The sequence below is a fragment of the Neoarius graeffei genome, chromosome 28 (assembly GCF_027579695.1).
Source record: "Neoarius graeffei isolate fNeoGra1 chromosome 28, fNeoGra1.pri, whole genome shotgun sequence".
Lineage (NCBI taxonomy): Eukaryota > Metazoa > Chordata > Actinopteri > Siluriformes > Ariidae > Neoarius > Neoarius graeffei.
Genome location: NC_083596.1, coordinates 37,096,313 through 37,123,279, shown reverse-complemented (window position 1 = coordinate 37,123,279; position 26,967 = coordinate 37,096,313). Strand labels below are relative to the sequence as shown.

At 41.1% G+C, this 26,967-nt stretch overlaps 1 protein-coding gene across 5 annotated transcripts in view; it reads left to right on the top strand.

The window, feature by feature from the left end:
* garnl3 (GTPase activating Rap/RanGAP domain like 3) overlaps positions 1-26,967 on the top strand; it is a 323,893-nt gene that overhangs the window by 103,302 nt on the left and 193,624 nt on the right. For 2 of the 5 annotated variants that reach the window (XM_060913214.1, XM_060913212.1), the window contains exon 1: positions 1,172-1,535. The exons of the other annotated variants lie outside the window; for them this stretch is intronic. In XM_060913214.1, coding sequence (XP_060769197.1) covers positions 1,477-1,535 — 59 coding nt within the window. In that variant the 5' untranslated portion in view covers positions 1,172-1,476. Of the gene's footprint in view, positions 1-1,171; positions 1,536-26,967 lie in introns of those variants that run through there. 5 annotated transcript variants of the gene reach the window in all.

Here is a 26,967-nt window from a genome sequence, read left to right as displayed (position 1 = left end):
GTGGCAGATAGGCACAGGCTGACGCTGGGGAAGACCAGTCTTTAGAGATGGCTGCAATGCATTGCAGGACTGCACCTGCAGATAGTTTACAACAACCTGCAAGCAGTCTTATGGCCTTATATTTTTTAAAGGTGTTCTGTGCACTGCGTCAACCTGCGTCTAGTTGCATCTGCTTCCGACTGGTTGATTCAGCTTAAAAAGTCTGTGTCTTGCAATACGTCTGACTACAACGAAAGATTTGACGCAAAACGCCTGCGTCCACCTGCGATCAGTCGCCACCCGACCGATCGCAGGTCACAGCATGTGTCTTTCTGCCCTCTGACCTGGGCATAACTCACCCACACTACAACGGTTCAACAAAAGTCCAAGCATTTACTGTTCATTTTATCTCGCTGACTGCATGCTGTTGTCTGACATAACAAATACCAAATAGCAATTTCCGTATTCGAATGCTGGTGTTGGTGGCACGGTGGTGCAGCAGGTAAGCGCTGCTACAACACAGATCCAGGCTCGATGCGGAGTCTCCTAGTCTGTATATGGGTTTCCTATATGGTTTCTTCCTGAATAAAGGGCTGAATTGCCACCATGTATTTATGAGTATAAATGGTGCCCTGCGATGGACTGGAATGCCATCCAGCTTGTGTATTCCTGCCTCATGCCCAGTGATCCCGGGGTAAACTCCAGATTCACAGCAACCCTGACCAGGGTAGAGTATTTACTGAAGATGAATGAATCAAATGAATCAAGCAATGAGTGAATGACTGAAAATGACCTTGGTCATTGACATAATATTGGGTTTAATGACGTCATTCTGTGTTTGACTCTTACTTCGGCAAAGAGTGGCAATGCGACACTGGCACTCTGTCTCTCTCTCTCTCTGTATGTGTGAAAGAGAAAAGCCATGTCTCTCTCTCTCTCACTCTCACTCACAGACACACACACACCAGAATTCTATATGTTGATCAAAAATGGCATTGCAGTTCAATGTATTTGAGGACATATGGGACATTATGTTTCTGTTTGGGTTACCACAGTCACTTTGGTAGAGTGTGTCAGTGCAGAGTGACACCAACGCCCCTTCTCTGTGTGTGTGTGTGTGTGTGTGTGTATGTGTGTGTGTGTCACTAATATAGTGGCACACACACACATACAGAGAGAGAGTGTCTGCAGTCAGCAAGCCCACCACCTGCAATCCAAACGTGCGCGTGCCAGCAAAAGAGAAACGGCAGGAATCCATTGCGCTTGAGCCTCGTTTGTTTTGCCGCGCTTTCTCCTCTCCATATGAAGCTCTCCATCACGACTGCGCACACAGGAGACACACAGCCACACACACCACACGTACTGAAAACAATGCGGGACTGAGTGCAGAGCGCAACAGAGAGAGAGTGAGAACATGGTCACCTGCTCTCTTCGGTGAAGGAAGAAGGGAAAAGGGAGAGTGGGTGAAAGACTGGCGGAGAAAATCCTCACTGTCGCATGGGGGCCATGAGCGGCGCAGACACGGCGGCCACCAAACTGTTGAACTTAACCCAACGGTGAGAGGATGACAGTCCTAACATTACATTTAAAATGATAATAATAATAATAATAATAATAGATACTGAGAAAAAAGTGTCTCATTTCTCAGCATTCAAATATTAATGCTAATATGTCACTGCAGCAAAACTGTCTTTTTTTATCTTCAAAGCGGGACTGTTTTTATTTTATCTATATGCGTTAGTTTAATATTCAAGAGCACTGCTATACTGCTGTAGTTTTTTAGCTGTTTGTTTTGTATTATAGCATAGTAAATAGGCTACTGGACTTCATATAGCATTCATATAGGCTTTTATAAAAGGAATGTATAACTTGTATATGGATTAAAACAGTGTTTTATTGTGCTTAAATACTCTTAAATATGCTTGTAGCATGTCTCATGAATGAAGAGACGACAGAACATGGAAAAAGTGTTAATTATTCATGTTACTGCTCTGAAAAAAACCCCTGCAAGCAACAGGAACAACACACACACACACAGACTGAAACCTCAAACACACACCACACACTTAGGATTAAACACTATTTTGTGTCATTTTCATTCCCGTATATTCTTGACATTACGGTAACAGAAGAAGCCGCATAAATAAGAGCGCGCGACCCTGCGGCTGATTAAAGTGCCTGTTACTGCCTATAGGACAATAGGTTGCTCATACAGTGTCTGTTTACGTTTACAATATCATGATGCTTTCTGGTAAATTCATGTAATGGAAATTTTCATATGCTGGAAACTCATGAGTCCTATATTAATTCATTATTTAATTAATTCATAGCTGAATGCAAGATTTGTATCCCAGAAAAGAGGCATATATTTTCATGACAGACCCACTGAGAAAATAAGAAATCATCTACAAAATCTGGCAGACTACTGAATCCAGAGAAGGCAAGGAAAAAAATGTAAATATATCAGAAGAGCATGGGCATAACCAGATGTATTTCATTGAGCTGGCCAGGTTAGATCCTATTCAATGACCATTTCGGGTGGGGTAAAAGCCATTAAAAAGATGACATAATGTGGCTACTAGGGCCTGACCGATAAAGTATTTTTGGCACCAATAACAATAAAAAAAAAAGCTCTGTGATTTCTGATAACCAATATTAGTATAAATACGGAGGTGATTATAGGAAATCACGTGCACTGTTTGGTCGAAAAATTCAGAGTATTTCTTGATAACCACCTTGAGCGACTCGGCAAAATGGCGGCCAATCGCTTTGTCACCGTAAGTAAGGAAGAATTACAAATGATGAGAGAAAATGCTGTTCCTAAAAGCACTAAACATGCTACGAAGTTTGGTCTAAAACTAATCAAGCATAAGGTGGAATTGTGATTTATTTTTCTATTTCAATACAAAGTATTTTATGTGACTCAGCATACTGACACAAGACTGTGCCGCACCTTTATTACATCTGCATACCACTTTTCAAGTTTGAAATGAATGATTTTTTAATACAATTTGTATTTTTTTAAATAATCACCTGTGTATTTATACTAAAACAATTATCAGTTAATTAATAAATAATTGTTAATTATCAGCCGATACCCACCACTTGAAAAAAGAGAAACTTGCCTTTATTCAAATACAAATATATTAAAATATTGTGAATGGTAAACAATTAGTCAAGCAGGCCAAAATATACATGGAAAAAAAAGATTTTGAAAAAAAAATTATATATATGAAACATGCACATTTATTAGTTATGTGTTTTCAACTTATATCCACCTTCATCACTCAAATAGAGCATATGCAACGTTACTATAATTATGAACTTAAACTTTAGGATACTTTATTTGTTTATTTAAATAGGAACTTTACAAAAATTTTAGTTTTAACTTCAGTTCAAACTAAATAATATGATTTGCACATATGCTATTATGTGTACAACTGAAACAGACTTTTTTCAGAATAGCTGAACAAATTTATCTGTTTGACATGTCGGTTGCTACTGTCCTCGACTCTGCTTGGGTCAGCTGATTGTTGTGATTTGTGGCATTCCAAATAAGTGTGGCCAAAAGTGGAGTTGTGTGTCCCCTCTGGTGGAGAAACTATTCATTATAACAATATAACATGGTTAAAGAATTCATCTTCCTTCTCTCCGTTTCTTTTTGAATTGTCATTTATCAGTTTTTATAAATGCTGATCCCGATTTATCAGCAATTAGGTCATATCAGCAAAAAAAATATCAGCACATCAGTTTATCAGTCAGAACCTAGTGACTACCTCCAGCTTGAGTAGGATCGTCATTGCTTCATCTTATGAAGTGTTACGAATTCAATATATTTCCCTAACGGTGCGCAAAAAAAAGGAATATTTGGTCAGTCAGATTTAAGAGAAAATATTAAGTTTACACAAAACGATCAGTGACAAATAAGGGTTGGCAACATGAGCAATACAAAAATATTTTAAAAACTTGTTTCATGCATGAGGCTTGTGAAAATGTACATTTTGTATGTATACTGGTTTCATAGCATTTGAAATTACATTTGTATCATTTTTTTAAAATAAAAGATAAGAATGAATGCGCCTGAAAATGTCAAGTGGTGTAACCACAAAGGAATGTGAAATAGTAAATATTTTATTCCCCTAAAGTGTATGTAAGTGTATTCATAAAATAAATTACTTCATTAAACTATCTCATTAAAATAGATTAGGATCATGTTGGGACGGCATGGTGGTTTAGTGGTTAGCATGTTGCCTCACAGCAAGAAGGTTCTGGGTTTGAGCCCAGTGGCCGACGGGGGCCTTTCTGTATGGAGTTTGCATGTTCTCCCCATGTCTGCGTGGGTTTCCTCCAGGTGCTCCAGTTCCCCCCAAAGACTTGCAGGTTAGGTTAATTGGTGGCTCTAAATTGACCGTGAGTGTGAATGGTTTGTTTGTCTCTATGTGTCATGATCTGGTGACTTGTCCAGGGTGTACCCCACCTCTTGCCCATAGTCAGCTGGGATAGTCTTCAGCTTGCCTGCGAACCTGCACAGGATAAGCGGTAATGGATGGAGGATCATGTCAAAATTTAAATTTTAATGCATTTTGCACTGTTAAGCTGGACATATGCTGAAAACTGTGTTTGAAATAATCTTTGACAAATTATGTAAAAATGGTTAAAATCATGCTATAGCACTGGAATAGATTATTACATTTTATTCTACATTAATTTTCTGGTACATTATCATGTTTGTATGAAAATACTAGTTATTCCAATTGACACAAACCAGTTACACCACCTGACCATGTTGCTTATACAGTCAAAAGCCATTGTTTGTTGAAGAAATTGACACTGAAAATCAAGCATGGTTTACGGCTTCGCTGAAAGGTAATACTGAAGTTTTTTCCCCCCCAACAGTCAGAATCACTGTAAGTGCTACTGGTATTGAGGAAGAGACATATGAACACACTGAAGAAGGTTTAATGGTGTAGCAACCGTTAACTAAACACGAAGCTAAACTCCACTCAAAGAGAAAATGAGTCGTACGTAGTGGTCCGAGGGATGTTTACTGATGACTCCTTTACAATGACATGGAATGAAAACTGCATAAGAAATACAGAAAGAGAAAAAGAGATGTGCTGAATCTTACATCGTCTTCTCTTTTACAAACAGAGCGTCATGCTGCTGTCGCTACTACACACAGATGAATTATTCAATAGAAAGCCACAAATTCCCTTTTTTAACCTTCAACTTTTCACAGCTTGTTTTTAAATCAAATATTACTTAATACATAAATTTCAACACAAACAATGAAATAGATCAACTTGCGACACTGATTTATCAGTCCTTAAATGAGGGTGGAACTACATTCACGCATAGCAAGTGTGTAGCCTCTTCTGCACCACAAACATTTTCCGGTTTTAACCAACAGGAAGTGAAAGCTTAAAACGTGGTTTTAAGTTTTCCAAGTTTTGAGGAACTCGATCAGTTCTTATGCTTGTCTTCTGAGAGAAGCAAAACGACTTCTGCAGTAGGTCTAACGAACATCTTTACAATGCCTTGCTCCATAGTCTTGACCTGAACCTTTCTGACATGTCCATCTTTCCCAGGGAATGTGGCAGTAATCCTGCCCATGGGCCAAGAGTTGCGCTCGGCTTGCTTGTCTCTCAGTAAGACAATATCTCCAACTTGTAGGTTTCAATGAGGTGTTGTCCACCTCTGTCTGTGCTGTAGATGGGGTAGATACTCTTGTCACCAGCGTGACTAAAACCTGTTAGCAAGAGCTTGGACTTGTCGCCACTGCTTTGTGTAGAGATCCTTCTCTGTGAAGCTGCCAGGGGGTGGGGGGATGCCGGTCTTCTGAGTGAGGAGCACTGATGGAGAGAGTATCTGGGGGTTGTCTGGGTTTATGGATACTGGTACAAAAGGGCGTGCATTCATAATGGCAGTGACCTCTGCCATTAATGTTGCTAGCACTTCGTGTGTTAGGCGAGTGTCAAGTTGCAGTAGCATAGAATCCAAGATCCTTTATGCTGTTCCGATCATCCTTTCCCAGCATCCCCCCATGTGTGAAGCGTGGGGTGGGTTGAACTCTCAAATGCATCCTTGTTCGCTGAGGTACCTCTGGATATTTGGATCCAGATGGTCTTTGTTCATCCCAAGTTCTTTGCTTGCGCTGATGAAATTAGTGCCGCAGTCTGATCTGAGCTGCTTGGCTGGGCCTCTGATAGCAAAAAAGCGCCTAAGTGCATTTATGCAACTCGATGTGTAGACGCTAAGTGTTCAATATGGACCACTCTGGAACTCATGCAACTAAACATGATGGCCCATCTTTTGCTTTCTGCTTCTCCTTCTCAAGTCCATCTCACTGCAACTAACCAAGGACCAAAAACATCAAGCCCTACATATCTAAAAGGTGGGCATGCCTGTAGGCGTTCTGGTGGTAAGTCTGCCATATGTTGCTCCACAAACTTCCCTCTGAGCTTCTTGCATGTAACACAGTTGTGGATCACTGAGTTGATGAGTATCTTGCCACCTAAGATCCACAGCCCTGCTGTCCTTACAGCTCCTTCAGTGATGTGATGACCCTGGTGCCTTGTTTGCTCATGATGGTGGCATGTCAGTAGAAGAGATACATGGCTGTCTCTAGGCAAGATTATGGGTTGCTTTTCATCAGTCTGCAGGTCAGAATGTCATAGCCAACCTCCTACACTGATCAAGTCACCCTTAAGGATAGGACTGAGCTTTCGGAGACAGCTATTTTTGTGAACTGGTTTTCCTTCTTTAAGAGTGGCAAGTTCCTTCTGAAAGGCGGACCTTTGTGTAGCTTTGAGAACAACATACATGGCTTGGTCCAGTTCCTCTGGTGTGCGGGGATGTTTACATCAATGCCACCCTTTGCACTTGTTGACATTCCCTTTGAATGATTTGGCGATGCGAATGAGGAAGGTGATGCCTCTGAGAAGTGAACGTAGACTTGAGAAGCTTTCAAAGTGGTGTGGTGTGAGCATTGCCTCGTTTAGGTGAGTTTTACTCACCTGAAGTCTTTACTTCCGGCCTGATTTCAATGTCACTTTCCAGTTTTATGAGTTCAAAACCTTTGGCTGTTTGTACCTCCTTCACAGGTGGCGATCTCAGAAAGGGTGGTCCAGAAAACTAAGTGGTGGTTGCTAGGCGAGATGCAGGTAGAGACCTAGATGCATGATCAGTGAGGTTGTCCTCTGAATGGACGAAGTGCTACTGCTTGGGTTTTGAGGACTGGTGTATACGCTGCACCCTGTTATGGATGTAGACATAAAATCTCTTGGTTGTATTATGGATATAGCCCAGAACTACCTTCCTGTCGGTATAAAAGTTCACAGCATCGAGTTTGATGTCTAGTTCAACTTGGATGAGATCTGCCATCTGGACAGCTAAGACAGCTCTACACAGTTCTAGTCGTGGGATTATGGGTTCAGACTGGGGAGCCAACTTAGCCTTACCCATGATGAAACCGACCTCAATTTGTCCATCCTTTTGCACTGTCTTGAGGTAAGCCACGGCCCTGATTGCCTTTGTAGAAGCATCTGAAAATTTGCATAGCTCAGTGCATTCTGCCTTGGAAAATGACTTGTTTGAGTACGTACGTTGTACATGCAGTTTCCTGAGGTCTTGGAGGGATCTTCGCCAAGTGTCCCATTTGTCCAGCTTCTCTTCTGGAAGGGGAGCATCCCAGTCTAAGAGCACAAAGGTGAGCTCCCACAGCAGTGTCCTTCCCTGGATGGTTACGGGTGCCAATAGACCCAAGGGATCGAAGATGCTGTTTATTGTGGACAGAACCCCACGGCGAGTGAATGGCTTGGATTCTGTAGATGCAACAAAGGTGAAGGTGTCCGTAGAGAAGACCCAGGCTGCACTGTGTGACTGGTGTCTCTCCAGCGATATCTAAGTCCTTAACAATCATTCCACAGTCTTCTGGGGAAAAGGCCCTCAAAACTGATTGACTGTTTGAGGCAAACTTGTTAAGGCGTAGGTTGGATTCTCCAAGGGAGGCCTGTGTCCTTTTCAACAAGTCGATGGCTTCGTAATCGGTTGGTATGGAGATCAGCCCATCGTCAGTGTAGAAATGCTTTTCCACGAATTTAACAGTATCTGCTCCGTACCGCTCTGCTCCTTCTCTGATGGCTCTTCTCAACCCATATATGGAGACAGCAGGTGAGGGGCTATTGCCAAAGACATGAACCTTCATCTGATACTCGATTACTTCTTTTGTGGTATCATTGTCCTTGTACCACAAAAAGCGGAGGAAGTTGCGGTGGTCCTCCCGCACTACGAAACAATGAAACATCTGTTGGATGTCTGCTAACACCACTACTTTTTCCTTCCGGAACCGCAAAAGAACTCCAATAAGGGTATTGTTCATATCCAGGCCGGTCAGCAACACATTGTTGAGGGAGACACCATGGTACTGAGCGCTGGAGTCGAAGATAACCCTGATTTGGTTGGGCTTTTGTGGGTGATATACTCCGAAGGTGGGGAGATACCAGCATTCTTTGTTGTCCTTCAGCGGTGGTGCCACCTCGGCATGTCCATTTTGGAAGATCTTGTCCATGAATGCAACGTACTATTCTTGCATTTCTGGTCTTCTTTTCAGTGATCTTTGCAGGGATTTGAACCTATTGATCGCCTGCTCTCTGTTGTTGAGAAGAGGCTGGCGTGGTTCTTTAAATGGTAAAGGGGCGACCCAACTATTGTCATTATTTCTGTAGACGTCACCATCCATTCTGTTCATGAAGACGGTGTCTTCGATGGATGGAGAAAGTCTGTTGTCCTGCGCTGTTCTGTTAAACACTGTCTGTCCCAATGTCTTATCTGTAGTCCTGTTGAAACCTTCTTATTTTCCCTTGATATGCATGTAGTTTCTGCATGGTTGAAATATCGAGTGACAACCATCCTCCAACACGCTGGTCTTGAAGTTGCTGACAGTAGGTTTATGGACATTTCCCAGACACACATCCCCCACTACGACCCAGCCGAGATCTAGATGTTGAGCGAATGGTGCATCGTGTGGCCTGTTAATCTGCTGTCGAACCTTATGCACTCTCAAAACATGTCTTCCAAGAAGCAACAGGATTTCTGCATTTGGATCTAGCTCTGGGAGGTGCTCAGCAATATGCTGGAGATGTGGTTGGTGCAGTACAGCATTTGGCGTTGGGATTTCCAAACGATTGTTCAAGATCTCACTACACTCTATGAGTGGTGGGAGGGAAATAACTGTTTTGCTATCCAGAGATTCAATTTGGAATCCTTCTGCACGTCTACCTGATGTATCTACTAAACCAGAGCAGGTTCTTAGCTGATATGGGACTGATTCATTTTCTACCCCGAATAGGTTGAAGAACTCTGGTTTGGCTAGTGAGCGGTTGCTCTGGTCGTCCATGATTATGTAGACATTGACCGCCTTGCCCCTAGCTTCCTTTGGGTAGACCTTGGCTAGACAGATCTTTGCCCAAGAGCGACCCCATTGGCTTGTGCCGCAAACCTCGGTGCAGCTTGAGGTAATGACTGGTGTGTCAACATTAACTTCTCCCTCCCCACCGTCGTCTTGTGGGTGCGAAGGAGCCTTTGAAGCTGGAGGTTGTGAGCCAGGATGCATAACCGAGACGTGGTTAGTGCTGTCACATTCCAAGCATTTAACTGATAACTTGCAATCTTTAGCAAGGCGCAAGTTGGATGCACAACATCTGAAACATATTCCTTCATTTCTGAAGAAGGCTTTTCTTTCATGGATAGGTTTGTTTCTGAATGCTCTACAGTCACTGAGTGAGTGTGGTTTGTTGTGCACTGGGCAGGTCTTTGAAGGATCGTCCTTGATTTGCCTGTTGGTCCTGCCTGAAGAAACATCAGTTTTGTGAACTGAGATGGGTCTGTTGAATTTCTTTGAGGTGAATCTGTCTGATTTCATAGGGGTTGTGGTGCTCCCTTGGTGCATGAAGCTGGGATCATTACGTTTTTTCGCTTTGTAGCACACGAACCTGCAGAAATACTCGAAGGGAGGGAAACGGCCATTGTTTTCCTCCTTGTATCTCAATCCAGCCGATAGCCACTTCTCTTGAAGTCCAAAAGGCAATTTTTTCTGATATTACTGAGATTCCCCGCGAGGTGTCCAAACATAACAGACCTATGAGGTAGCCGTCTTCCTTAGCACCAAGTATCTCCAAGTTCATGGAGCTTGATGTGATCTTTGCTTGTGAGCCTTGGGAAATTCTCGAGCCACTGAAACAGTGACTTCTCCATGATTTCTGGAGCTGCATAACACTCATGGAGACGTTCATGCCTTTTGTAGTGCTGTAGTGGGATTGCTGATGTACACTGAACGTATTTGTTTCACGTATTCACTTGACTATTTGCCTAGCCATTTTGTCATGAGGTCGAGTTGTTGGGCTGCGCTCAGGTTAACATCACTGATGATACTGGTGAATGATGCATGCCATGCACGGTAATTTTCGGGTTTGTCATCAAATTGGTACAGGCCTGAAGTTGCGAGATCTCTTTTGGCGAGGTATTGTGCTAGGGGCTCAATGGCGGGGTTTGAGCTGGATGAAGGAGCTTGCACTGGGATATAGGGCTGAGCATACACATTCATACTGTTAGGTTTGGACAGGTGAATATTTCCTTTAGGGCTGAAGTTTGGCCGCTCGATTTCTGTTTTAACGTGGCTCGCTGTTGTTGGAGTTAAGTATACATCATCTGTTTTATGCACTGTTTTATAATCAGTAGGAGGTGGTTGTGCATAATCTGCCACTAGGGGGTGCTGCTGCACTAAACTCTCATCCGGTTCCATGCGTAATGGTCCAGCAACAGGGGAGTATGGAGAATTAATATTGTTTTAAAGCATTCTGTGAGCTCACATATTCACTGGTTCGTTCAATTTGACTGTATACAGATTTTGTCACTACAGCTTCATCTACTGCTTGCAGCTCCTCTGCCATTTCCAGTGCTTGTGCTTCTGTGGCTGTGGCCTCAGCTTCACATTGTAGTTTTCATGCTTCAAGTTCTGCATCGATTCTTGTTTTTTCAAAGGGTGCTTGGGCATCTCTTGTGCTTGTCTCTAAGTCCTTAGAAGCTAATTCTAGCTTTAGCTTGAGCTGCTGTGATGCATATGCTGCTCTTATCTTTGCTGCCTCAGCCTTTGCCCATGCGCATCCTGCTGTATTAGATGAAGAGGCTGTTGATCATGCACTCGAGGATGACGATTTTACACTTTCAGAAGGCATTCTGGTATTTTACTGATCTCTTCTGTCTTTTTACTTTAGTGTTCTCGTAAGGGTGTAGCAACCGTTAACTAAACACTAAGCTAAACTCCACTCAAAGAGACAATGAGTCATTCGTAGTGGTCCGAGGGACGTTTACTGATGACTCCTTCACAATGACATGGAGTGAAAACTGCATAACAAATACAGAAAGAGAAAAAGAGATACGCTGAATCTTACGTCGTCTTCTCTTTTACAGAGCGTCATGCTGCTGTCGCTACTACACACATGAATTATTCAGTAGAAAGCCACAAATTCCCTCTTTTAACCTTCAACTTTTAACAGCTTGTTTTTAAATTACTTAATACATAAACTTCAACACAAACAATGAAATAGATCAACTTACGACATTGATTTATCAGTCCTTAAATGAGGGTGGAACTACATTCACGCATAGCAGGTGTGTAGCCTCTTCTGCACCACAAAACATTTTCTGGTTTTAACCAACAGGAAGTGAAAGCTTAAAATGTGCTCTACCAAGGATTTTCAAAATAAAAGCACAAGTCAGCACCATGACATTCTTAAACAGTATTCAACTTCATAGAACTACGAGTTATGTCGCAGACATCACAATATATATATATATATATATTTATTTTTTTCGCGGTGCGGTTTCCATCAAATCCTGCGCTCTGATTGGCTGGCGAGCGGGTCCATATCCTACGATACAGACCCCAGTTACAGACCCTGGTTATGGACCTCTGGCGACTCGCTTGTTCACAACAACATAGTATAATTTTTTTGTCAACATTTATCTTTTTTTAATATGAGATTTATTTATAAGATTATCAAAAATCTTATACATTTTTGCCAGCATTTCCCAGGAAAATAGCATTAATTTTACAGCATGGATAGCGATAACGACAGTCTTCACAGCGAAAGCGAGTTTTACTACCCTGAGGAAGAAGAAATTAAAAAAAAACATTTCAGGAGAAAGCTAAAAACCTCTAACTGTTGCTAACGCCGAGCAAAAACATGGCTGAATCCTGAATGACTCCTATTTGTATAAATAGAGGACTACATAGGCGGCAAAATGTAGTTTTTTTTCCTGCCATGGAAGTGCACTTGTATACCGAGGAGGAAGCCATTTGCATTACAATCGTGAATGAGGATTCAAAATAGCATTAATTTTACAGCATGGATAGTGATAACGACAGTGTTCACAGCGAAAGCGAGTTTGACTACCCTGAGGAAGAAGAAATAAAAGAGAACATTTTGGGAGAAAGCTAAAAACCTCTAACTTGCTAACGCCAAGCAAAAACATGTCTGAATCCTGAATAACTCAATTTTGTATAAATAGGGGACTACATAGGCGGCAAAATGTAGTTTTTTTTCCCGCCATGGAAGTGCACTTGTATACCGAGGGGGAAGCCAATTGCATTACAGCCGTGAATGAGGATTCAAAATGGCGGCTCGGCTTGGTTTTCCCTTTCAGGCGCTCTCGTTTTCTGTTAGAATTTGGTAAAGAAAAAAATAAATATATTATTTGCCAGCTTAAGGTCGGTCTGTATGGTGAAAGATCATGACCTTGGCCTTGAATATTGACCTCGGCCCAGAGGGCCTCGGTCAGTACTTTCAAGACCTCGGTCACGGTATTTCACCATATATACTGTGTATATATATATATATATATATATATATATATATATATGCCCTGTGATGACCTGGCGACTTGTCCAGGGTGTACCCCGCCTTTCGCCTGTAGTCAGCTGGGATAGGCTCCAGCTTGCCTGCGACCCTGTAGAACAGGATAAAGCGGCTAGAGATAATGAGATAAGATTATATATACAGTGGGGCAAAAAAGTATTTAGTCAGTCACCAATTGTGCAAGTTGTCCCACTTAAAAAGATGAGAGAGGCCTGTAATTTTCATCATAGGTATACCTCAACTATGAGAGACAAAATGAGAAAAAAAAATCCAGAAAATCACATTGTCTGATTTTTAAAGAATTTATTTGCAAATTATGGTGGAAAACAGCCCCAAAGCATGATGTTTCCACCCCCATGCTTCACAGTAGGTATGGTGTTCTTTGGATGCAACTCAGCATTCTTTCTCCTCCAAACACGACAAGTTGAGTTTTTACCAAAAAGTTCTATTTTGGTTTCATCTGACCATATGACATTCTCCCAGTCCTTTTCTGGATCATCCAAATACTCTCTAGCAAACTTCAAATGGGCCTGGACATGTACTGGCTTAAGCAGGGGGACACGTCTGGCACTGCAGGATTTGAGTCCCTGGCGGCGTAGTGTGTTACTGACGGTAGCCTTTGTTACTTTGGTCCCAGCTCTCTGCAGGTCATTCACTAGGTCCCCTCGTGTGGTTCTGGGATTTTTGCTCACTGTTTTTGTGATCATTTTGACCCCACGGGGTGAGATCTTTCGTGGAGCCCCAGATCGAGGGAGATTATCAGTGGTCTTGTATGTCTTCCATTTTCTAATAATTGCTCCCACAGTTGATTACTTCACACCAAGCTGCTTACCTATTGCAGATTCAGTCTTCCCAGCCTGGTGCAGGTCTACAATTTTGTTTGTGGTGTCCTTTGACAGCTCTTTGGTCTTGGCCATAGTGGAGTTTGGAGTGTGACTGTTTGAGGTTGTGGACAGGTGTCTTTTGTACTGATAACGAGTTCAAACAGGTGCCATTAATACAGGTAATGAGTGGAGGACAGAGGAGCCTCTTAAAGAAGTTGTTACAGGTCTGTGAGAGCCAGAAATCTTGCTTGTTTGTAGGTGACCAAATACTTATTTTACTGAGGAATTTACCAATTAATTCATTAAAAATCCTACAATGTGATTTCCTGGATTCTTTCCCCCCATTCTGTCTCTCATAGTTGAAGTGTACCTATGATGAAAATTACAGGCCTTTTCATCTTTTTAAGTGGGAGAACTTGCACAGTTGGTGGCTGACTAAATACTTTTTTGCCCCACTGTATATATATATATATATATATATATATATATATATATATATATATATATAATTTTTTTTTTGTAAACTGATGCCTGCAGATGACTATAGCTGGGTCTTATTAATCAGAAAACACAATGGGGCCACAGCAGGAAGCCTTACCTATTCCAAGTTCAAATCAGAACATAAATATTTTACATTGTTTATCGAAGGCTATGTCCAGGCATTTTCCAGAATAGACCATTTGGAGACTCCAAAGGACCCTTGGTAACTATGGTCACATACCTAAGATAAAAAAGGAAAATTTCATCATTTTGGTGCAATCTAGTGACTTCTGGAGCTTCAGTTGAGCCTTAAAAAGAAATGAAAGAAAGCATTAATTTTAAATGTGAATTAAATTTTATTAGGCATTTAACACAAATTTTATTTACTAACTTAATAAAATGTTATAACAAAGTTTAAATTTAGTTTCTTATTCATTAACCAGAACTTTACAAATCACTGTAATTATCATTAAAATCTTCTCCAAATTCCTGCAATAAACGCAGAAACCTTAAATTATAATTTCTCGTGCACTTAAGACAAAAAGAAAAACAACAAATTGCTGCAATCAAGTCCTGTTACACAGAATACATCTTTACTATAAACAACAAAGATAACAAATGAGATTCAGCCGACTCTGAAGATTAATATTATGAAATACTGTATATACAACTGAGAGTAATAGATACCTTTAACAAGTTTTGATTTTATGATATATATATATCATGCAAATGTTACACCACAAAATGTTAGGAATCATTTTGATTCTGTTAAAAAGTGCAATAAACAGGAGTAAAAAATAAGTGAAATTAAGTTACAAATCAAAAGAAACAATGCAAAAAATTCAATAATGATGGTAGTTTATGAAAGTACTATTTAACAGGATGTAAATCTCGGCGAAAGAGAATCCAATCAAAACCAAAACAGTGAAAGTGATTACACTGGTGCTTGAAAGTTTGTGAACCCTTTAGAATTTTCTGTATTTCTGCATAAATATGACCTAAAACATCATCAGATTTTCACACAAGTCCTAAAAGTCGATAAAGAGAATCCAGTTAAACAAATGAGACAAAAATATTATACTTGGTCATTTATTTATTGAGGAAAATGATCCAATATTACATATCTGTGAGTTGCAAAAGTATGTGAACCTCGAGGATGAGCAGTTAATTTGAAGGTGAAATTAGAGTCAGGTGTTTTCAATCAATGGGATGACAATCAGGTGTGAGTGGGCACCCTGTTTTATTTAAAGAACAGGGCTCTATCAAAGTCTGATCTTCACAACACACATTTGTGGAAGTGTACCATGGGAAGAACAAAGGAGATTTCTGAGGACCTCAGAAAAAGTGTTGTTGATGCTCATCAGGCTAGAAAAGGTTACAAAACCATCTCTAAAGAGTTTGGACTCCACCAACTCACAGTCAGACAGACTGTGTACAAATGGAGGAAATTCAAGACCATTGTTACCCTCCCCAGGAGTGGTCGACCAACAAAGATCACTCCAAGAGCAAGGCATGTAATAGTCAGCGAGGTCACAAAGGACCCCAGGGTAACTTCTAAGCAACTGAACGCCTCTCTCACATTGGCTAATGTTAATGTTCATGAGTCCACCATCAGGAGAACACTGAACAACAATGGTGTGCATGGCAGGGTTGCAAGGAGAAAGCCACTGCTCTCCAAAAAGAACATTGCTGCTCATCTGCCGTTTGCTAAAGATCATGTGGACAAGTCAGAAGGCTATTGGAAAAATGTTTTGTGTATGATGAGACCAACATGGAACGTTTTGGTTTAAATGAGAAGTGTTATGTTTGGAGAAAGGACAACACTGCATTCCAGCATAAGAACCTTTTCCCATCTCTGAAACATGGTGGTGGTAGTATCATGGTTTGGGCCTGTTTTGCTGTATTTGGGACAGAATGGCTTGCCATTATCGATGGAACAATGAATTCTGAATTATACCAGTGAATTCTAAAGGAAAATGTCAGGACATCTGTCCATGAACTGAATCTCAAGAGAAGGTGGGTCATGCAGCAAGACAACGACCCTAAGCACACAAGTCATTCTACCAAAGAATGGTTAAAGAAGAATAACGTTTATGTTTTTGAATGGCCAAGTCAAAGTCCTGACCTTAATCCAATCGAAATGTTGTGGAAGGACCTGAAGCGAGCACTTCATGTGAGGAAACCCACCAGCATCCCAGAGTTGAAGCTGTTCTGTACGGCGGAATGGACTAAAATTCATGTGAGGAAACCCACCAACATCCCAGAGTTGAAGCTGTTCTGTACGGCGGAATGGACTAAAATTCCTCCAAGCTGGTGTGCAGGACTGATCAACAGTTATTGGAAATGTTTAGTTGCAGTTATTGCTGCACAAGGGGGTCACACCAGATACTGAAAGCAAAGGTTCACATACTTTTGCCACTCACAGATATGTAATATTGGGTCATTTTCATCAATAAATAAATGACCAAGTATAATATTTTTGTCTCATTTGTTTAACTGGGTTCTCTTTATCTACTTTTAGGACCTGTGTGAAAATCTGATGATGTTTTAGGTCATATTTATGCAGAAATATAGAAAATTCTAAAGGGTTCACAAACTTTCAAGCACCACTGTATCATACCATTACCATGGGAACAGTCTTTTTTGAATGCGGAAGTGGGCTTTCAGCACACCGAGTCCAGTGTGACTGAGGAAGGTGACAAGTTTTATGTTTCATCTAGTTTAGGTCATTTCAAAACTATACATCTATTTGGCAGTGGGCACATAGGAAAGTGTAAAGTATAAAGTTTCTGTCAATATGTTTATCATGCTTGTATGATAAAAAACTTGCAAAGCTACAGTATTTATCTAAATACATCACCGACTCATTCTAAACCTGCCGAGCTTCGCCGGCGAAGCTTTCAAAACTCGGAGTATTTTGCTTCCATTCAAGCCTTGGTTCGAAGTTTGACCAATAAGAACGCTACATTTTTGGCGATAAATTAGATTTTTTTCGATTTAACTTCCATATGTGGAAAGCACGCGCGTCAGGCACGCCCTGGGAAACCGCTAACAAAAATGTCCATAGAAATGCACAAAAGTTCTTCAGAAAACAACAAAATTTCACAAAATTTTGTTTAGCACAGGTTAGTATAAAATTTATAGGCCGTGTTTGGGGATTTATAGTCGTGTTTTCTGAGAATTGGCTGTGTAAAACAGCTGCACGGCTTGCTAGCTGAACCTATGCCTATCTCATATCCAGATTTACTATCATTATTGCAGACCAGAGTAACTAAAAAATAAACACATTATAGTGCTTTTCTTCCCCAATCTATTATATATGTTACATAAGTTTATATCTATAAGTTTATCTCTCTCATATACGGTATATATTTACCATTACCGGTAAATTTGACATTTGAAAAGGTACGGGATCATCATTTCACAAATTTCAGAAGTTTAAATTACGGCATTTTGCCACTTTTTTCACTATACTGTACTTTGGTTGTTGGTGGTGAACCATCAACTTTGCAGAAGAAATGTCGTCAGAAAAAAAAATCTTGACTGACCATGATCAGAGATCACATACACTTGGTGAAGTCTAAATGTAAAAAAAATTGTCAATAGAGCTCACGGCTACGTTTAATAATAAAATTAAGAGCATTTCCATACTCACAGTGGGATGAGAACTCAGAGGATTGGGACTAAACAGCTGTGTAGCCATAAGAAAACCACTTGTTAGTGAGACTAATCAGAGTAAAAGGCTTCAGTTTGCTAGGGAGCATAAAGATTGGACTCTGAAGCAATGGAAAAAGGTCATGCGGTCTGATGAGTCCAGATTTACCCTTTTCCTGAGTGATGGGTGTGTCAGGGTAAGAAGGGAAGAGCATGAAGCAATGCAGGCTGTCGGAATTTTAAGATATTAAGCCCAAAGCATTATAATAAACACAATTATAATAAAAAAAGTTAAGTATTCATTTATACATAGTAATGACTGCACTCAAAGGGTTATGATGCTATTGTCTAAGTCCCTGAACCCCAGCCTGCAAGAAACAAATATGTTCTGAGTCGATCCACTGACATTCACATGTCTGTCATAATATGAAATAAAGTGTGCGCTGCTCGACTTTATTTTGACTTCATCCCACACCATACACTTGACCTCCGACCTATGCCGTAAAGCATGTGTAGACGTTAGAAGACGTGTGTGCTCTCTATGACCCTCGACTAGCTAGCTAAAGCTGCCTGTCATCTCCACCTGTTACGACCAGTAAGTAACAGATTATCATTAACTGTCTTAAACCCTTAAAAGAACAACATGACCCACATGAAAAAGTGTGAAGTTGACCAGGAAACCTGTCAAATTCAAATCTGACTGGACTAATCGATTTTGTTTTATTTAACCAGATCATGCCAGTGCTAAACTGATATGCTTGATCTGCATGCAGACTGTAGCTGTCCATATAAAAGCAAATTATATTATTTGCCAAATTTATAAATACAATTTGGGATTTATTGCCTGATATTATTTGGTAAGCACATATTTTAAAATGTCAAACTAATGATAATGTGTTGGTGGGTTACTGTCATATTTCACCTCATATTTTAATTGACAAACTGAAAATCCCTCTCTGTTTGTCTTCTTGTGTGTGTGTGTGTGTGTGTGTGTGTGTGTGTGTGTGTGTGTGTGTGTGTGTGTGTGTGTAAATATGTCCACCAGTCTGATTCTTTGCTCACAGGTGAATGTGTTGACAGAGGTGTTGCTGTTAGTTGTCTATGCGGAAAGCTGTTCGGATATTTTGCAGATGTTTGCGCTGTTTAACAATCAGCATTAAAGTAATTGTTAGTATGCAGATATATGTCAGACCTTTGTACAAAAGTTGACAAAGTTATCCTCTCCTCAGGATACTCAGTCCTTTCCTGCTGTGTGCCACTTTCTGTAGTGCTGTTGTTTGCCATTGTTTTTTGCTATTAGAGTTTGAGTCAGATAATAATAATAATAATAATTTAAATTTATATAGCGCCTTTCAAGAAACCCAAAGACGCTTTACAATTATAGACAAGGAAATAAATAAATAAATAAATTAAAATAATAATTAATAATAATAATAAAAAAAATAAAATAAAAAGTAAAAAGTCCACCAAGGAGGGGTCAGGATGTAATTCCCGTGGTGTAGCAGCCACAGTCCCACCAAAAGGCGCACGAAAATGAGTCCCACGTCTCCAGCACCGCCGCCGTGACACCGTCAGCAACATCGCTCGAACACCACGTCATGGATCCACAAAGCGAGCAGAGAAGCTCCGCCACGCAGAGCGCTGGTGTGTCCCAAACCGACTGCACAGTCGCTGCGACGCCACCGAGCAACATTGCTCGGAACATCACGCCAAGCAGTAAAGCACAGAGCGCTGGACAACCACGATGTAAAATGAGCAACAGGCTCACTGCAGTCCACAGCTGGGAGCACAGGAATCACCCACGGCGAACCAAGGCCTGGAGGGAACCGACGCCCAAAACTGGGTCTGGAGCTACACCACAACCGGCGGACAAAAACACTCAAACAAACATCAAACTACACAAACACACATAAAAAATAAATAAATAAAAAAATGAAAAAAGAAAGAAAATAAAAATAAAATAAAATAAAAAGCTCTGGTGAGAAGCGGCAGCCAGAACGCGCACGACATACTCTCAACCGGAAACGAGAAAAAAAAAAGATATAAACTTTGCGTGTGCCAGGAAGTTTTTTTTTTTCAGTGTTGGTGGGTGTGAGTGTTTAGCCCTAAATGTTTTGGCCCTTAGTTTGGCATGCCTGACATAATTTGGCCCTTGAGGAAAACTAATTGTGGAACCCTGGTATAAACCCTCACAACTTAAAGTACTGGAATGCATAATAAAGCTTATTTTACCTCTTGATAATGGCACTGATGGCATTTTTGCCTTATGTTAAATGCTATTTATTTACCAAATGCTCTTCATGGAGCCATACAGTGGTGCTTGAAAGTTTGTGAAACCTTTAGAATTTTCTATATGTTTCTGCATAAATATGATCTAAAACGTCATCAGATTTTCACACACATCCTAAAAGTAGATAAAGAGAACCCAGTTAAACAAATAAGACAAAAATATTATACTTGGTCATTTATTTATTGAGGAAAATGATTCAGTATTACATATCTGTGAGTGGCAAAAGTATGTGAACCTTTGCTTTCAGTATCTGGTGTGACCCCCTTGTGCAGTAATAACTGCAACTAAACGTTTCCAGTAACTGTTGATCAGTCCTGCACACCAGCTTGGAGGAATTTTAGCCCATTCCACCGTACAGAACAGCTTCAACTCTGGGATGTTGGTGGGTTTCCTCACATGAAGTGCTCACTTCAGGTCCTTCCACAACATTTCGATTGGATTAAGGCCAACATTTCAATTGACTTGGCCATTCCAAAACATTAACTTTATTCTTCTTTAACCATTCTTTGTTAGAACAACTTGTGTGCTTAGGGTCGTTGTCTTAATGCATGACCCACCTTCTCTTGAGATTCAGTTCATATACAGATGCCCTGACATTTTCCTTTAGAATTCGCTGGTATAATTCAGAATTCATTGTTCCATCAATGATGGCAAGCCGTCCTGGTCCAGATGCAGCAAAAGAGGCCCAAACCATGATACTACCACCACCATGTTTCACAGATGGGACAAGGTTCTTACGCTGGAATGCAGTGTTTTCCTTTCTCCAAACATAACACTTCTCATTTAAAGCAAAAAGTTCTATGTTGGTCTCATCTGTCCACAAAACATTTTTCCAATAGCCTTCTGGCTTGTCCACATCATTTTTAGCAAACAGCAGATGAGCAGCAATGCTCTTTTTGGGGAGCAGTGGCTTTCTCCTTGCAACCCTGCCATGCACACCATTGTTGTTCAGTGTCCTCCTGATGGTGGACTCATGAACATTAACATTAGCCAATGTGAGAGAGGCCTTCAGTTGCTTAGAAGTTCCCCTTGGGGTCTTTTGTGACCTCGCTGACTATTACATGCCTTGCTCTTGGAGTGATCTTTGTTGGTCGGACACTCCTGGGGAGGGTAACAATGGTCTTGAATTTCCTCCATTTGTACAAAGTCTGTCTGACTGTGAGTTGGTGGAGTCCAAACTCTTTAGAGATGGTTTTGTAACCTTTTCCAGCCTGATGAGCATCAACAATGCTTTTTCTGAGGTCCTCAGAAATCTCCTTTGTTTGTGCCATGATACACTTCCACAAACATGTGCTGTGAAGATCAGACTTTGATAGATCCCTGTTCTTTAAATAAAACAGGGTGCCCACTCACACGTGATTGTTATCCCATTGATTGAAAACACCTGACTCTAATTTCACCTTCAAATTAACTGCTAATCCTAGAGGTTCACATACTTTTGCCACTCACAGATATGTAATATTGGATCATTTTCCTCAATAAATAAATGACCAAGTATAATATTTTTGTCTCATTTGTTTAACTGGGTTCTCTTTATCTACTTTTAGGACTTATGTGAAAATCTGATGATGTTTTAGGTCATATTTATGCAGAAATATAGAAAATTCTAAAGGGTTCACAAACTTTCAAGCACCACTGTACATGACTCCTTACACACTTTCATAATGATAGTTACTTAGGGCTTATATTGCAGCATCATTATGCTTTGTGAGTGCAGTCATGTCTATTTATAAATAGTTATAGAGATTTATGTCACATGCTATAATGCATTCTAAATAGTTAATAAACGTTTATAAATGTGTTAATAATACCTTATGAATACTGAGAGTAAGTAAAGTGTTACCATTGGTTGGGAACAGAAAGGCTTGTAGTAGGAGTCAAATGGTGTCACACTACAGCTCGCAATGCTTTGCGATGGGTTATTGATGAAAATGAGGTGTTTTGGTGGTGATGCATGGTGATGTGTACTTTGTACAGGTGAGCTAAAAGTCGTGGTCACACAGCAGGTGAAAACTTGGCCCTTTTCTTTTGAGGAGACCTGGCATTTTTTCTAGAGACATGCTTGAGGGTTTTGTACGTATCGGCATCTGGCAGGAGAGTGATTGACGATGCCTTGCTCAATAGATTTCAACAATGCATGACATCAGCGCCAACCAATCAGTGACGATCACAAATGCATCACCTAACCATTGCCAAACATTTGCTGAATATCCATGAAGCCTTTGCCCAACCAATTACGAACCTTGGCAAAGGATTGCTGAATGTAAATGCACTTTTCAAGTCTCGGCAAAGGTTAGGCTATACCTTGCTGCTGTGTTGCCGAGGCCGCCATGAATATCAGGGATATGGATTCGAGACAAATACTTCTCAAGAGGCTCGGCAAAGGTTCCCTGAGCTACAACCCCGATTCCAAAAAAGTTGGGACAAAATACAAATTGTAAATAAAAACGGAATGCAATAATTTACAAATCTAAAAACTGATATTGTATTCACAATAGAACATAGACAACATATCACATGTCGAAAGTGAGACATTTTGGAATTTCATGCCAAATATTGGCTCATTTGAAATTTCATGACAGCAACACATCTCAAAAAAGTTGGGACAGGGGCAATAAGAGGCTGGAAAAGTTAAAGGTACAAAAAAGGAACAGCTGGAGGACCAAATTGCAACTCATTAGGTCAATTGGCAATAGGTCATTAACATGACTGGGTATAAAAAGAGCATCTTGGAGTGGCAGCGGCTCTCGGAAGTAAAGATGGGAAGAGGATCACCAATCCCCCTAATTCTGCGCCGACAAATAGTGGAGCAATATCAGAAAGGAGTTCGACAGTGTAAAATTGCAAAGAGTTTGAACATATCATCATCTACAGTGCATAATATCATCAAAAGATTCAGAGAATCTGGAAGAATCTCTGTGTGTAAGGGTCAAGGCCGGAAAACCATACTGGGTGCCCGTGATATTCGGGCCCTTAGATGGCACTGCATCACATACAGGCATGCTTCTGTATTGGAAATCACAAAATGGGCTCAGGAATATTTCCAGAGAACATTATCTGTGAACACAATTCACCGTGCCATCCGCCGTTGCCAGCTAAAACTCTATAGTTCAAAGAAGAAGCCGTATCTAAACATGATCCAGAAGCACAGACGTCTTCTCAGGGCCAAGGCTCATTTAAAATGGACTGTGGCAAAGTGGAAAACTGTTCTGTGGTCAGACGAATCAAAATTTGAAGTTCTTTATGCAAATCAGGGACGCCGTGTCATTCGGACTAAAGAGGAGAAGGACGACCCAAGTTGTTATCAGCGCTCAGTTCAGAAGCCTGCATCTCTGATGGTATGGGGTTGCATTAGTGCATGTGGCATGGGCAGCTTACACATCTGGAAAGACACCATCAATGCTGAAAGGTACTGTATATCCAGGTTCTAGAGCAACATATGCTCCCATCCAGACGACGTGTCTTTCAGGGAAGACCTTGCATTTTCCAACATGACAATGCCAAACCACATACTGCATCAATTACAGCATCATGGCTGCGTAGAAGAAGGGTCCGGGTACTGAACTGGCCAGCCTGCAGTCCAGATCTTTCACCCATAGAAAACATTTGGCGCATCATAAAACGGACGATACGACAAAAAAGACCTAAGACAGTTGAGCAACTAGAATCCTACATTAGACAAGAATGGGTTAACCTTCCTATCCCTAAACTTGAGCAACTTGTCTCCTCAGTCCCCAGACGTTTACAGACTGTTGTAAAGAGAAAAGGGGATGTCTCACAGGCTACGTTCACACTGCAGGCTGAAGTGACTCAAATCCGATCTTTTCGCCCATATGTGACCTGTATCCGATCTTTTATTGACAATATGAACGACACAGATCCGATTTTTTCAAATCCGACCCAGGCCGTTTGGATATGTGGTCCTAATTCCGATTCCTATCCGGTCTTTTCATATGCGACTTCAGTCTGAACCGCCAGGTCGCATTCATCCGACTTACACGTCATCAACAAGCCACAAACGTCACTATTCTGCACTGAAGTGGGGGGGTGTCATGGCTCAGATGGCTAAGGCACCATACCATAAATCCGGGGACCCGGGTTCGATTCCAACCCGAGGTCATTTCCCGATCCCTCCCCGTCTCTCTCTCCCGCTCATTTCCTGTCTCTCTACACTGTCCTATCTGTAAAAAAAAAAAAAAAATTCTGCACTGAAGTAGGCGGCGGATCTCTCAAAAAAAGTTACAACAACATGGCGCATAATCACGGGCGCAGATAGAGGGTGGGACTTGTCCCACCCAGATTTAAATTCACCTCGTTCGGTCCCCCCCACTTATAGGGAGGAAAAAACGTCTATGCTGTCTTTCTTTGCATAAGGCAAACCTCACGGAAAAATCAAAAGACTAATTACTCTTCGGTTTATTGAGGTACACAGCAGTGTATACATAGTTGCAACAACTCACATAAAACAAAGACTGATATTCGGTTGGTTGAGCTGCGCAGACTGCACAGGTTGCGAGCTCGAGCTTGGTTGCTATAGTAACCCACAACAAGTTTGACAGGCATATCGGGGTTGGGGTTGGTTTGCTGGCAGCTTTGTCCCCCCCAGTTCCAAAAACGTATCTGCGCCCCTGCGCATGACATCAATGCGAGGGACGCTTCGGGCTGTGAAGGTTCTGAATCTTCTCAATGGAAGGACGCAGAGGTTAGGGAGCTGATTTCCATTTGGGGGGATACAGCTATTCAAGCTAGATTGGATGGGTCATACCGCAACCGGGTGGTGTTCCTTCCGTAAACACTGGCCATGCTCACTGCGTGTGACGTCTTCGTATCCTGCAATGCGCATGCGGAACACTTTTAGGTCGCTTTTCGTTCATACTGAGGATCACATACAAGTCGCATATATTTGTTAATGTGAACGACCTCACAAAAAAATCGGATTTCACAAAAAAAATCGGAATTGAGCATTAAGCCTTGCAGTGTGAACGTAGCGACAGTGGTAAACATGGCCTTGTCCCAACTTTTTTGAGATGTGTTGTTGTCATGAAATTTAAAATCACCTAATTTTTCTCTTTAAATGATACATTTCCTCAGTTTAAACATTTGATATGTCATCTATGTTCTATTCTGAATAAAATATGGAATTTTGAAACGTCCACATCATTGCATTCCGTTTTTATTTACAATTTGTACTTTGTCCCAATTTTTTTGGAATTGGGGCTGTATTTCCATACCCATCTGTGAGTATTCGCTGGTTAGTTTGCCGATGAAAACATCGTCACCAAATTTCAGTGCATGCATTGAAATTTTTTGCAATGTTTTTGGCCATTCACAAGGTGAAGACACACCAAAAAACAACCCGGGAAGCTTGGAGAACATTCGGCAGAGCATCGCACAATTGGTGGCGATGCTACCAATTTTTCATCGCCAGTAATTGCAAACCCATCGCGAGCTATAGTGTGACCAGGGCCTAACTAGTTATACAACCTGACATTTCAATTTAAAATCGGATTTGACACGCATCATCTTGGACATCTATGTAAGCTCATGACCTTGGTGTGAATGTTTCAAACAGAGTTTTTAAAGTAAATGCTTGTTTTTATAATTATGATGAATGAGCAACATTTTCCTGAGGTCATACCGTGTGACATGTAAACCAAAGCACACCATACTATACCCTAAAAACATCAAATTATCTCATATTTTAAAGAGGTGTCACTAACCTTGCCATAAAAGCAGCAAGGGGTCATCAGGGGTCATTCTCTGTGATATAATTTCCTGTCACATGGTTCTCTTGAAGAGTATGAACAAAATATCTCCTTCTTGAATAGTGGTTACACCAACTTGACACTTTAGGAAGTTGACTTGATTGACATGATTCCCAAATCAATTACAATATTCAGAACAATGGTGTTCCATTCATTTTATTTCCCACTAAATAGTTCTAATGTGAGATTATACCAAACCAGCTGATGGGGTATTTTACAGAGAATTTCACCTTGATAAAACAAGTTTAGGGGCGGCACGGTGGTGTAGTGGTTAGCGCTGTTGCCTTACAGCAAGAAGGCCCAGGTTTGAGCCCCGTGGCCGGCGAGGGCCTTTCTGTGCGGAGTTTGCATGTTCTCCCCGTGTCCGCGTGGGTTTCCTCCGGGTGCTCCGGTTTCCCCCACAGTCCAAAGAAATGCAGGTTAGGTTAACTGGTGACTCTAAATTGACCGTAGGTGTGAATGTGAGTGTGAATGGTTGTCTGTGTCTATGTGTCAGCCCTGTGATGACCTGGCGACTTGTCCAGGGTGTACCCCGCCTTTCGCCCGTAGTCAGCTGGGATAGGCTCCAGCTTGCCTGCAACCCTGTAGAACAGGATAAAGCGGCTAAAGATAATGAGATGAGGTGAGAATGAGATTTTACAAAAAGAGAAAGTCGGAAGTGAGTATGGAAGAGTTTGCTTAAGAATCTCGTTTTATTTTTTTCTGCTCGCCTTTGAGTCAGCTCCTTCATGAAAGTGTTTGATTTTCTTACAGGTGAAGCTACTTCCTGATTCGACACAGAAAACCCAGATTGATTTCAAAACAACTCAGGCATAAAAAACTCAACAAGGAGCGACATGCGCGATAAATCCTGAAAGAATAGAACAGTTTAAGAGCAGAGAGAGCTGGAGCTTTGTTTCTGTTATCAGAGGAACACAGTCCTGTGCAAAATATTTATATATCGTTTTTGTTTGTTTGTTTTTTGTTATATCATCCACCTCTAGGTTTATTAAAAAACAAAAAAACTCCCCACGCTGCTTCATGACAGACCGGGCTGCACTGATTCAGTTACAGGTTGC